The sequence below is a fragment of the Lygodium microphyllum genome, chromosome 17 (assembly GCF_053477565.2).
Source record: "Lygodium microphyllum isolate KBCC chromosome 17, Lygodium_microphyllum_v1.1.10, whole genome shotgun sequence".
NCBI classification, from domain to species: Eukaryota; Viridiplantae; Streptophyta; class Polypodiopsida; order Schizaeales; family Lygodiaceae; genus Lygodium; species Lygodium microphyllum.
The window spans coordinates 102,117,038-102,130,956 of NC_141151.1; the positions used below are offsets into that span (position 1 = coordinate 102,117,038).

General features: G+C 37.1%; 1 protein-coding gene across 1 annotated transcript in view; it reads right to left on the minus strand.

The window, feature by feature from the left end:
* Positions 1–6,699: 6,699 nt before the first annotated feature.
* Positions 6,700–13,919, minus strand: part of LOC148022204 (uncharacterized) — a 29,236-nt gene continuing 22,016 nt past the window's right edge. Inside the window, exon 8 of the mRNA XM_087697851.1 lies at positions 6,700–6,722. Within this exon, the coding sequence (XP_087553977.1) occupies positions 6,715–6,722 (8 nt within the window). The 3' untranslated portion in view covers positions 6,700–6,714. The remainder of the gene's footprint in view (positions 6,723–13,919) is intronic.

The window sequence follows — 13,919 nt, forward strand, 5'->3', positions numbered from 1 at the left end:
GAGACACTTACATAAACAAACTCTCTAATTACAGTCTAGCTTGGTAATAGTGATGAAGTGGAGCTCCAAGAGGAACACCAAGAAAAATTGAGAATCTACTACAAGAAAATCTATATTGTCACACCAACAAGCATGTTTTTCATATTTTAATCAACTACAAGAAGAAAAACAATGCCAATCTTCACGCAGCATCATGTAGTAATTCTCCCAATGATTGATCAACAAATCTTGAATGTGTCCTTCATATTCTTCATAAAAACCATCAAAGAACCACAATGACACAAAGAAAAGTTTAATTTTGAATGGAATTCATCACATAGTATTCATCTTCATAGTCTTCATAGTCTCTCTCTCTCATGTACACATAATGTTTATTGTTGAATATTGGCTCTCTCTCTCTCTCTCTCTCTCTCTCTCTCTCTCTCTCTCTCTCTCTCTCTCTCTCTCTCTCTCTCTCTCTCTCTCTCTCTCTCTCTCTCTCTCTCTCTCTCTCTCTCTCTCTCTCTCTCTCTCATATGTTTTATCTCACTAGTAGATTGAAATAATCATGAATTGCTCTCCATAATCCTCTCTTGGTCATGGATACCTCTCCCAAGAGGTATGTTTGATATGAAGAATCACTAGAGCCACTACAAACATACCCCTCCCAAGAGGTATGTTTGATATGAAGAATCACTAGAGCCACTACAGTGTCCCTTGAGAGCTCACTATTGTCACTCTCATTGTAGTCTTCACTTCAAGTCTTCTTCAGCTATTTCTTCTACTTCTTCAAGCTATTTCAAACTTGTATTCTTCCTCTTCCAAGGTTGCAAAACATTACCCAAGATAAACATCCATCCATTAGAATAGATACAAAAGCAAACAGATGCTTATAGAATAGAGACAAAAACTCTACATGATACTACCAGAAGGTCTACAAAAGACATAATAACCCTAAAAATCAAACCAAAAACACTTCAAACCATTCAATACACTCTCAATAATTCCTCAAAAGACTCATTCACAATCCCAAACTCATAAGCAAAAAGAAATCAAATCAAATCAACGGCAAAATAGACCCTATAAGAACCAAGCATACACATTACAGAACCTATTCAAACATTATATCTCAACCAAAAACCATCATGAGCTTCTCAAACATACTCAACCCATCCCAACACTCTCCAAAATACTTCCAACACATTCAAAATAAATCAATCCATCACAAAATCAACCATTCAGCTCACAAAACCAACAAGAACCAGCCCAAAAAAACAAGTCAATTCAAGCCTCAACATGAAGGTCAAACTTCCCACCATATTTCTATATGTCATGGGATCCTCCAATATCTCACCTATATCAATACTCAACTTCACATTTTGATTCAATAGCATTGAGATTGGCTTAAAATCATCCATACCATAATCAACATATCCAAGATGTACTACCTTTATGACAACCATATCCCCTTAGATGTTTTTAGCTCCTCAATGCCAAGAAAGTACTTCAACAGTTCCAAATCTTTCATGTCAAATTTATACTTTAAAAATCTATTCACATGCTCCATCTCTTACACATTATCACCCCCAATAATCAAATCGTCCATATACAATGTAATCACAACAATGTCCCTATCACTCTAACGCCCATAGAGCGAGTGATCTACATTTCCAAACGTGGAAACAAATAGAGACAATATATTATGGTATCTTGTGTAAGGTGCCCGCTGTCCAGGCACGCTTTTAGTAGTCTATCGAGAAATGAATCTAAGCGTCATTGCCCGGCACTCCCATGGAATGTTTCGAATATTGCACCTAGGGTTTCTCGAATCCGCCTCACAACAGAATGTTCACAACTGAACCCACTAGGATCGACCTAAAATTTGGGCTCCTAGTGACCAAGGTCTCCTAACAACATTCTAGCATTGGATCCTGGACATCCTACTTTACGCAGAGATACCCAAGCCAAAGCAGACCCATGTCGCATTTGGTTCAAAGTTGGTTCAAAGAGAATGGGAAATGAGAGGGATGCACTGCTCAACCTCTATGCTCGTAGGGCATAGTCCCATTCCGATCCCCTAAAACGGCATGAATTGGGGTTCTATCCTAACAATTTCTAAGGTTGAAGACGGTAAACATTGTGAGAAGCCTCCCAATTCTCTGGGACCACCCTGCCGTAGGACGAACCCCTCGGGGGTTCCGCCCACTCGCTTCCCTCAATAGCTTTAGTTTTCTAATTAGATCCTACCACATTTATGTGTGACACTTAAAGTCAACTTCATTAATTAATCCTTTTAGGGAACATGATTCATTCGCATAGCTTATAGCAGAGACATGAAAATAGAGCAAGCAATCTATTGACAAACAAGTTCCTTAACTTATCTTCAAGCTAATCTTTGTTTCTCACCTATACAGGAGAAATTATATATCCCTTTTGTCCAACAAAAGTATCCCTTCTTCCATGCAGAAGTAACTGGTCCAAATCACATGGCACCATAAATTTAATCCTTTATCTAGAATAGGATCTCCCGACATGCCCAGACATTGGGAGCCACGAAGGTCTTCAACTCCATTCTAGACCTAGCAAGGGGTGTCCAAAGCTCCACATGACCCGCAAGTTGTCTGGGAGCAAAACATCATTCCCCTGGTTGGCCTTTTCACTGCTTGACCTTCGGCCCATGAATCGAGCAGTGCCCTCTCGGGTTAATCTGCGGTGAGATCATGGAGGTGATCCACCCGTGCAATATATACTTCCTTAATTAAATCCTTTAAGAATCTAGCACAACAAGGCATTCAGCCCTAATATCAGTTTCTAGGAAAACATTCATTTATCCCCATGGCAACTTGTCATCGCAGACCCTTGCCATGCATTTACATAAATCAAAAGCACTTGGAACAATTATCCAAACAACAAACTAACAACCAGTTGAATGTAAAAGCATTTAGAATGTTATTCGATCAACCAACAAAAAAACCAATTGTATTCTTGCCAAACAATGCAAGAATAGTCGCGATAATATTTCCATTCATATCTGCTCTTCCCCTTGGGATCAAAGAGCGATTCTATGTAAAATTTACTTAACCCTTGTATGTACAATTTTTTAATGTCATGATTATGCCAGTCATAACCCTTGACCGATTCTTCCTTGTAATTGCTCTATCAATGAACAAGCCATATGTAATTAGGTGTAATTAACTTCCCTTGATACATACACTTTGCAAGCTCGATCTTTTGAATACGTAAGATGAAATGACCTATACTCGCGCATCATAGTATGGGGCCTAGCATATCTCATATGAGGATCAAAACAAGCATCTGTCAATTTGGGCATACATTAATTACGACTGGTACCGCAATCAGATTGACGATGATGCCTTCGTTTGAAGCTTCGTTGTTGGTTATGGGATTGCCAACACATCACATTCTTCGCTCGGGGGCCATCATCCGCAAGTAGACTCAAGAGATTAAGAAGGCGGAATAGATTCGAGATGGGAGAGTGTAAGAGAAGATGGCTTAGTCAAAGACCGAGATAGGGAAAAATTGAGCTAACTCTCTCCCTTACAGCCTCACAGGGTAAGTATTCTCTCTCTCTCTCTCCCTTGCAGCCTCACGGGGTAACTCTCTCCCTTGCAGCCTCACAGGGTAAGTATTCTCTCTCTCTCTCTCTCTCTCTCTCTCTCTCTCTCTCTCTCTCTCTCTCTCTCTCTCTCTCTCTCTCTCTCTCTCTCTCTCTCTCTCTCTCTCTCTCTCTTGCAACCTCACGGGGTAACTCTCTCCCTTGCAGCCTCACGGGGTAAGTATTCTCTCTCTCTCTCTCTCTCTCTCTCTCTCTCTCTCTCTCTCTCTCTCTCTCTCTCTCTCTCTCTCTCTCTCTCTCTCTCTCTCTCTCTCTCTCTCTCTCTCTCTCTCTCTCTCTCTCTTTCTCTCTCTCTCTCTCTCTCTCTCGATTTCTCTCACAATATCTTGGAGGGGTATCCTTCTCTCTACCTCTCTCTCATAGCCTCTCGAGGTCTCATGCTCCTTGTGCCTCCCCATGCCTCGTATTTATAGTGAATTAGAGAAGAGGCTTGTGGTTGAGAAGAGGAGCTCTTTGTGGAAGGGGATCTTGGAAAAATTAGTGATCTGATGCTCAAATCATAAACCTAATGGTTCCATCGAAAGGAGAGTAAAATTCCAAGACACTTGATTAGAAATCTCTAAGTTCACTCCTTCTTCTTTTCTCTCTTTGAAGTGTTGTTTTCTGTCTGTAGACTACGATCGTGGCGCACGCTGTTTCGCAAATCTCTCTTTTTGTTTTTTTCTTTTTATAAAATCTCCAAAACTAACTAAAATATCACTTGTCTTTTCTTTTAAATGACATCCAGTTCTAGAAATATCCATTTCTTTTTAGGAAAATATTTAAAATATACTAGTTTTGCCCAATATCTAATATTTTTGGACCATCCAAACTATACACATTAATAATAGTGATTAATATCTCAGAAGTCTCATTCATGTTCTAACTTCTGTGAAGGGTGGCTATGGTCCTTGTCAATCAGAGAAAAATATCAAATTTACGACTCTCGATTTTTCTAAATATAATATTTTTAATTAAATAAAAATTGTTAGTTATTAATGTTAGTTAGTTTTTACCTTAGTTGGTCTTTAGTTAGTAACCTTACTAACTTATTAATTGATTAACTGACTTTCGAACTAACCAACTAACATTTAATTGCATGGCAATATTACATCTTGTCATGCTATGCCCTCATTGCCTATTTTAGCCCATATAAGGCTTTTCATAGCCTATACAAATAATCAAAGTGAACCATGCTCTCATAACCCTATGGCTACTCTATCTACACTTCTTCTTATAACTCATATGCAAGAATGTATTCTTTACTCCATTTGATAAAAGATCCACCTTTTATTGCAGTCACTACAATGACAGCTCTGATAGTTTCCATCCTTGCTACTAGAGCAAATGTCTCCTCATAATCAATCCCATAAGTCTATGCATAACCTTTGGCAACCAGTCTTGCTTTATATTTACTCAAACTTCCATTTCCATTATGTTTACTTTGTAAACCCACTTGTAGCCTATAGCTTTCTTTCCCTCAAGCAATGGTATCAAATCCCAAGTCCATTTTACATCCAATACAACCATTTCTTTATTCATGGATTTCTTCCCATGTATAAGATCGATAGCTTTCTCAAAACAAGTGGGCTCAACTAATTTCATAACATTTGCCATATATGCATAATGATGAGCAATATAACCGTCATATATCAACCTATTTATGGGATAGCTTACTCTCATGGAACTATGCACTTGTGGAGCACTCTATGATCCCTTTACATCGAATCTTGTTTCTTTTACATCAAGTGTACAAACAATTTAAATACCAAACTCTTCATCCATACCTTGGTTTGAGCTATCAAACTCATCATCTACATGTGAATAGCATGTGGAAACATCTAGCACACCAAATGTGGCCAACCACTTTTTCTTTTCCCTTTTGTAATACATTTTCTATACTTATAAGAGTGTTATTCTCATATAACCTACCTCTCCACGGTCTCTTAGTGGACCTACTAGAAAATGACTCTTTGGCTCACTGAATATATGTGACTATACACTGACATTTTCCACAATTACCTTTTCTTTTACATAATCTAAAGCAATCTATTTTTTAGTAGCATACAAATTGCTCATCTCATCAAATACCACATCTCTACTCGTCCATATCTTACATGTAATTCGATTGTAATACGTGTAATCACTTTACTCAAGGGAATAGCCAATGAATACACACCTTTTAGCTTTTGAATCCAACTTCTTTCTTAGCTCATTAGGCACATGTACACATGCAATGCATCCAAATACTTTAGCAAGTAACAAATCCTTTTTTTTCCAATAAAATTCTCTTTTGGTATCATAACATGCACTACAGTAGTGGAACTCCTGTTCATAATATACACAGCTATAGAGATAGCTTCAACCCAATAATAATGAGGCATGTTCTTTTTATCCATCATAGTTCATGAAATTTTTGCAATGTACCTATTCTTCCTTTTATCAATACCATTTTGTTGCTAAGTATACATGCATGTGGACTACCTCTAAATTCCATGTTGTTTCAAAAAATTACTAAATTCATGGAAGAGGTATTGTCCCCCTCCATTTAACCTTAGGCACTTAATCTACATACATGTTTGTTTCTCAATCAAATTTTTAAAATCTGAAAAGTAAGAGGACACCTCACTCTTCTCCTTCATAAAATGCACCCATAATTTTCTTGTATGATCATCAATAAAGGTTACATGATACTTACATCCAACCATTGATGCAGTATTTGTAAGACCCTGCACATCCAAATGTACAATATCAAGTAAATGCATATTTACATGTTTATCATGATGGAATGCATGCCTTGTTTGTTTTCCAAATTGACACACTTCACATATTTTCTACATATCATCCACTTTTGACCTTAGGTGAGCACGTCACAATTTCACATGATTGCATATTCTTGAACCATTCCATATTTACATGGTCAATATGTTTATGCTAAAATATCAATATCATCCACAACTCTTACATATGCAAACATAGTAGCCTTCAGCTTGAATATATTTACATCCAAGGTAAATATTCTCCCCACATCTTGCCTTTTGCAACCAATTTGCATCCATTCTTGAAATCTTCTACAAAGCAGCCATCTTGATTGAACTAAACTCGCAATCCTTGCCCGATCATTTTTCTAGTAGAAACCAAATTCTTTGTAATGTTAGGCACATATGCAGCACATCAATGTTACCTGTTTCCACAAAACTAGGCGTTTCAACATTTTTCATTTCTCTTAACCATTGTCCTTGAGATGTCATATGGTTACAGGCACCTAAACTCACATATCATATATCATCACTCATACTTGATGTATTTGTATTTACCGCATTCATCATGTGTTACATAACAAATAACTTCTCATTATCAACCTAATTTTGACAGACACATAATTGTTATGCTACCTTCTCCCATTTATGTTATTTCCACCACTTCCCTTTTTTGGATAGGTCATTACAATATGAAAATTTTGACCACAATTATAGCATTCTTTGTTATCATAACTTGCATTCTATTTGCCACGTCCTCTATGGCTCTCCTTGCCTCAAGACTAGCCTTTAACACATGTATGCAATTGCTCTTGTGATTCATGAGATTGCCCTTGATTTTTCCCATAGTGGCCACAATCATGGCCTTTACCACCATGATCTCCACCTCTACTTGTATTAGAGTAGATTACATATTCTGAATTGTTATTGCTTTGTGCTGAGGATTCAACAAGACTCGTGCTTTTCTCTTCTAATATTTACATAGATATTATATCTCCAAAATTAGGGATGGTGTCTCGTGTATTGATGGAGGTTCAAAACTACTTATACTCCTCACCCAAACCATCCAAACATGCAGCCACTATATCATCATCATCAACAACCTACAATGTAATACACCCAAGAGCTTCAACAATGCTCTTAATCTTCAATGCATAGTCATTGATAAACAGATTGCTATGCTTGACTTTGTTTAACTGAGACTTCAACTATAACTTTCTAGCTTTGGTATTTGCACCAAACAGCTTGACTAGATTATACAATGTAATACACCCAAGAGCTTCAACAATGCTCTTAATCTTCAATGCATAGTCATTGATAAACAGATTGCTATGCTTGACTTTGTTTAACTGAGACTTCAACTATAACTTTCTAGCTTTGGTATTTGCACCAAACAGCTTGACTAGATTATTCCATGCTTCTGTGGGGCTATCTACATCCTATATATAGCCAATCATGTTCCCTTAAACATTGATGGAAAGCTAATACATAACTTTTGTGTTGAAATATCGGAGTGGCAACATGGAAATGTGTGCACAAGAGGGAGAAGAGGGCTCAAGTACAAGAAAAAGATCTTTTTTTAGTAAGTTGCTTAAGTACAACTAGAGTACACTCTCCTCATGCACCCTTGCTTACATTGGGTTCACATGCTATACTTCTAACACCCCCGCCCCCTCAATGCCAAGGTGGCATTGGATTACATAGCATGTAATAAATTAGTGGGATGCCTTTATAAAGTAGGCCACATTAATGTTTATTGAAAGATGATACAACTAATACTAGAAAAGGGGGTCATCATATGCTTTGGAGACATAGTTGGCTTCCAATTCTTTTGGTACTTCAAGGGAGTTTGGACATTTTCTAGTGATATGTCCTGTCTGCATACATTTGTTGCACTTCATCTTGTTGGGATATTTTTTCTAATAGTTGTTTACAATATGTCCCTTTTTATTGCAAAAGAAACATTTAGTAGAAATAGTATGGAGTAAGAGTTGATCATAGGTTGCTGAGGTGGATATTGAGCTAGTGCTACCTTCCTTTTGATTTCTTTTCTCCTCATCCAAAATTACACCTTCAACTGTAGGATTTGGTATGTTTTTTAGGGTAGTGACAAGAGTTGAAAAGACTTTCCTTATACCTTTTAAAAGCATTGCAATGGCATCTTCTTCAGCAAACTAGAGCTTGGACCGAAGTTAATTGGGCCTTCAATCCCTTCATGTGGGAAATGAACTTTCCCAAGTATTCTCCTTGCTTGTATTCCAAGCTGAAGAACTCTATTTTGAGAAAGATTTTGGGGTTCTTTCCTCTTGCACCATACAATTTCTAGAGTTCTTACCACTTCTCCTTTGCAGTTCCAAGTCGATCAATGTGGTGGATTAAGGATACACCTAGGTGCAATATTATTATGGCTTGAGCTCTTTCATCATCTTCAACATCTATAGGGTTAGATGGGCCAATGGCTTTGGTTTCTTTGATGAAGGGCCGATAACCCCTCTCCGTCATTTTATATTTCTCTAATACCTATCGTGGGTGAAAGTCTCTTTTGTCAAACTTGTGGATTTGAGGCTTTACATCAACATATTCCATGATAGGAAGGTCTTATCGATTGCACAAGCAATGCCAATGTCTAATCCTTTACAAGATGGGCAATAGAAGCACAATCAAATTGATGTTTTAAACCAAGTAAATAGCAAGCTAAAGCTAATTGATGTATAATTAGACAAATAAAATTAGATGAAGAGATGAAAATGGTCTATGTGTTTATGTCTAACACATAGCCTTATAATGATCAAGACAGAGATGATGAGAGTTAAGGACTTAGTGAATATGCTTAGCATTTAAAAAAAACTAATCTCCTTAAGACTAAGATTCATCATAAAAAAATTTCCACATACTGATTGGAGACAAGATCGTGAGTGAGAGATGTAGCATCAATGCTTACAAGCACTCATCTCATAGAATATGCCAGCAAGTCGGCTTTTGATCATGGACTTAATGATGTCCACCAAGTGTGTTCAGACCTGAGATGGAGCTTCCAGATCTACAATGAGTGCCAAATATAGTTAATCAGTGATTGAAATCACTATTGGAGTTGAAATAGTGATTGGGTTTGAGAAAACCCTAAAGCTTGCAATGAAGCTTGCATGGCTGCAAGGACCCATAGTTAGAGTTTTGCTCTATGGGAGGAGCAAAGAGGGAACTAGTCCAAACCCTTTTAGGGTTAGAAGACCCACTTCATGGGCTAACAAAGCCCCATGGTAGCTTGAATGATTGCACCCCCTACAGCCCACTACAACATGCTTAACTCCATGCTATCCAAAACTATGCCTTTTTTGATCTTGCTGCAATGCTGACATGTATGACACACAATGTTGACGTTTTAGGTGCCAAGCTTGTGCTAAAAAGAGGTCTCTAGAAGAAAGCTAGCCAAGATATGCTCTCCTTTGGCCACAATAGCTCCTCCAACGTTGGCAGGTCTAGATTGGTTATGGAGATTAAGAGATATGGTTGAGAAATGAACTTCTCATGTGCACTTAGGTTGAGATATGGATAGGGGAAGCTCAATGGATCAGAGATGGCTCTGATATCATGCTAAAATATGAGAGTGGCAACATGGAAATGCATGCACAAGAGGGATAAGAGAGCTCAAGTATAAAAAAGATCTTGCCTAGTAAGTTGCTCAAGCACAACTAAAGTACACTCTCTCATCTACATTGAGAGTGACCTTTAGGCTATTTATATAGCCACTAGAAGCTAGGGTTAGGGTTTTCTCTATTCTCTAGTTCATTCACACCTCACCTTTTTTCATGCACCCTTTCTTATCGAGACCCCATACTATAATGCTAACATTTTGTAGCACCTTGGTCCATTCCTTAAATGCCATGGCATTTTCCTTTGGCAACTCTAGAGCATTAGCATTATCCCCTTCAATGTAGTCCCAATGCCTTTATCCATAAGGAAATTTGTTAATCTGAACTTCCAAGCATGAAAGTTATGCTTGTCAAGCTTATTTGCTAACAATCTAATTAAATCCCTCAGACATCATGCAATAAAACCCAAAAATCTACTTTTATCAATAACTTGCTAAACTCAATACATAACCATACACAAAGCAACGTCTGCAATGTCTAATAGTCTATAAATAATGTTTGTCACATCTAACACATGCAACCCATTTGTGAAATGGTGAGGTACAGAGTTCTTAAACCTTATTGGATTCACACATGAATAGCCTTTAACTCCCAAATAGAGGTCAAAACATGCTTGGAATGTGAATCAGATTACACAATCTTAGTCTAGAGATCTGTTATAGTCCCTCAAGCACGTCAAGCTCACGAAGATGGTTCATCAATTGCAGATTGTATAAGAGAGATCTCCACACGTGTACTCCATAGCAGGGTTTCCTTGTGGACTCTTGTGCTTGCAACTCACAGCTTTTCACCTAAACATTGCTTTAATACCATGAAAAGATGGGGGAGAGAGAATAAACTTAAGCTCTTGCAAGACACACAACACATAGAGAATATGCACATAATAGAAAGTTGAAATTCCTATTCTTTCTTCTTCTTCTTCTTCTTCTTCTTCTTCTTCTTCTTCTTCTTCAATATAACAATCTATCAAGAATAAAGAGAGAGTACAACCTACATAATATACAAGAAATCCATAGTGTGACATGCTAATTAGAAAGATGATGAATAGATAGATATATATAACTCAAGTAGATGGACTCAATTGTAATGTATAATTGGAAATATATATTTATACAAGTACCAACAACATCAGTAATATTAATGTGGAAACAATTACCTAGGTACATGAGTGTTAGCTTGTGTTGAGCTTGACATCTCAACAAATCAGGATTGGCGAGAAGCGAGGGATGTCTAGATGGATATTTGAGAAGAATCATATATGGGAACATATGGAGTTACCATTTGGAAAGAAAGAAATAGGATGAAAGTGGCTATACAAGCTAAGTGTAAGGATGATGGTACATGTTAACACTACAAAGCAATGTTATTTGCTAAAGGATATGCAAATATCTAGTTGCAAAGATGACTATAGTTAGAAATATGATTGCATTGGTAGCCGTGGATGTATAGAAATTATAGCAAATGGATGTCAAGAATCCTTTCTTGAATGGAAGTTTAAATGTAGAAGTCTACATGGAGAAGCTAAGGGTAATATATATCTAAAGTACACACGCCATGTGTGCAACTTGAAGAACGATTTATATTGGCTAAAACAAGCACTAATTGTGTGGTGTGAAATGATTAGCATATTTTTGAGGAGTATGGAATTTATGTAGAGTAACATTGATTACTTGCTCTATCGTCAATATAAAAATGATGGAATGGTTGTGATGTTAATTTCTATGGATGGTCTCATCATAACATGCAATATTGAGATAAGGAGATTGCAATCATGAAGGATGGATTACGCAAGGAGTTTGATATCAATGATTTGGGACCCCTAAGGTGTTTCTTAGGCAATGTAACAATAGACATTCAAGATGGTATATGGTTTTCGAAAGACAATATGCGCTAGAGATGGTTGAGAAGTATGGAGTGACAGGTTGCAAACCAATTGATATTCTAGTGGATCAGAATGCAACATTCATGGATGCTAGACATCAAGGATGTCACTATAGATTGAAAGATGGTTGGATATCTTATCTACTTGACAATCACTAGACCAGACTTGAGTTATGTAGCTAGGAAAATATGCCACTTTATGTAGAAGCTATGCAAAATACGCTTGGATGTAGTTGTGAGGATTATGCATTATGCGAAGGTCACCATTAGATATAATTTTCAATATTGTAAGTATCCTATACCAACCTTATTTGGATACAGTAATGAAGACTAGATTGGCCAAATTATGGGTAGGGGATCTACAAGTGGCTATGCTTTCTCATTCAATAATGATAAGTTGGAGTAGCAAGAAACAACCAATTGTAGCATTGTCAAGTATTAGGCAGAATATTATGGGGTAGTAATAGCTACATGTAAGCATACATGGTTGAGACTACCGCTTTATGACTTGGAGATTGATATAGATGGGAGTGTAATACTCTATTGTAAGCAACATCATTTTGGCTAGGAATCCAATCTCCTAAGGAAGACCAAAACACAGTGAAGTTCACTTTCACTTTTAAGTTGTTGGAAAGAGAGATAGACTTTTGCTATGTCAAATCAAATGACCAAGTGGCAGATATATTTACCAAGGCATTGGGTAAAGGTAAGCTCTACTACATAAGTGCTTTGAGAGTTCTACATGTGCAAGCTCATATTGAGCTTGAGGGGGAATAGTATATGTCTGTGTAAGGAACAAAAAAAGAGATAGTGTGAAGGTACATTAGGAAAAAGTCAACGTGAGATATATCCACTTTTGCATCTCAACTATGTGTATGAGACAAAGAGAATGAAGCAAGAAACAATGGATAAAACGAATAAGAATATTGAGCCCTCAATATTGCCTGTCTAATTTTACATCTCATTTAATTCATTCAAAAAAGTTAGTGAAGAAGAAAGTATCTACTATGACCATGAATAGCAAGTTGGAGAAGCTTGGAGGTACTAGGAAGAGTACTCAAGAAGTTTAAAGATACTAAGAAGAGTATGTGTATTGGACTTGCTATGAAAAATGGATTGGCAAAGGCTATTGCCTCTAAGCAAGTGAGTCGCATTACCATTTTTGCTCAAGGATAGCTTGATGATGGATTGTAGATAGTAGATGAAACCCTGAAGGGATTTTATCCATTTATGGGGGGCTAAATGTGTAGCAATAAAATATAACCATTGTAGCCTAAAGAAGACACATCAATGAGGAGTTTGTGTAAAAAATGCCAAGGTAGCTAGAACCATGGTTAGATAACCTTCAAACTTGGACATCCAAAGGGTTTAGGGAGAATTAGTGGTTCAAATATTTGCTTTTATTTAAAAAATAAGTTCATTGGTTGATGAAGGGTCACAAAGGAGTAGAAAGAACTTTTGGCATGGGGTTCAAGTCACGAAATTCAAGTTTTGAGAGCATTGCTTTAGTGTTGTTGATGTCCAAGAGTTGGAAATTCCAAGGTGGTTAAGTAGTAGTCTCCCCTATAAAGCTCATGTGGTGTTTTATTTGCTAAAAGTTGAAATTTTTAATTCTTGGTCTTCAACAACACCAAATCATAGATCTTTAACCTATTATTTCTAGTTAAAGTAGGGATTGTGCCTCCCTATTGTTTCTTCAATCCTCATCTCTAATGTATGCAATGATCTATGCATTAATAGCTAGTGTGCTTCTACTCTTTTTGAATAATTCTACTGGTGTGGTTCCAAATTAGACATATCTACTTCATTTTCATGGCCATGGCCTTCATTCAATACATGCATAGATTCAAGTAATTATAGTGCTCCAATTTAGGAGACCTCATTTTTTCTCCAAGATTTGCATTTTTTAATGCAAGGATACATGATTTTTGGAATTGTATGCTGTTGATTGGGCTTTTGTGCAAATAGAGATACACACCTACAAATCTGTAGGAAAATCCAGGTGGTGGTATCAATATACTATATGAAAATTTT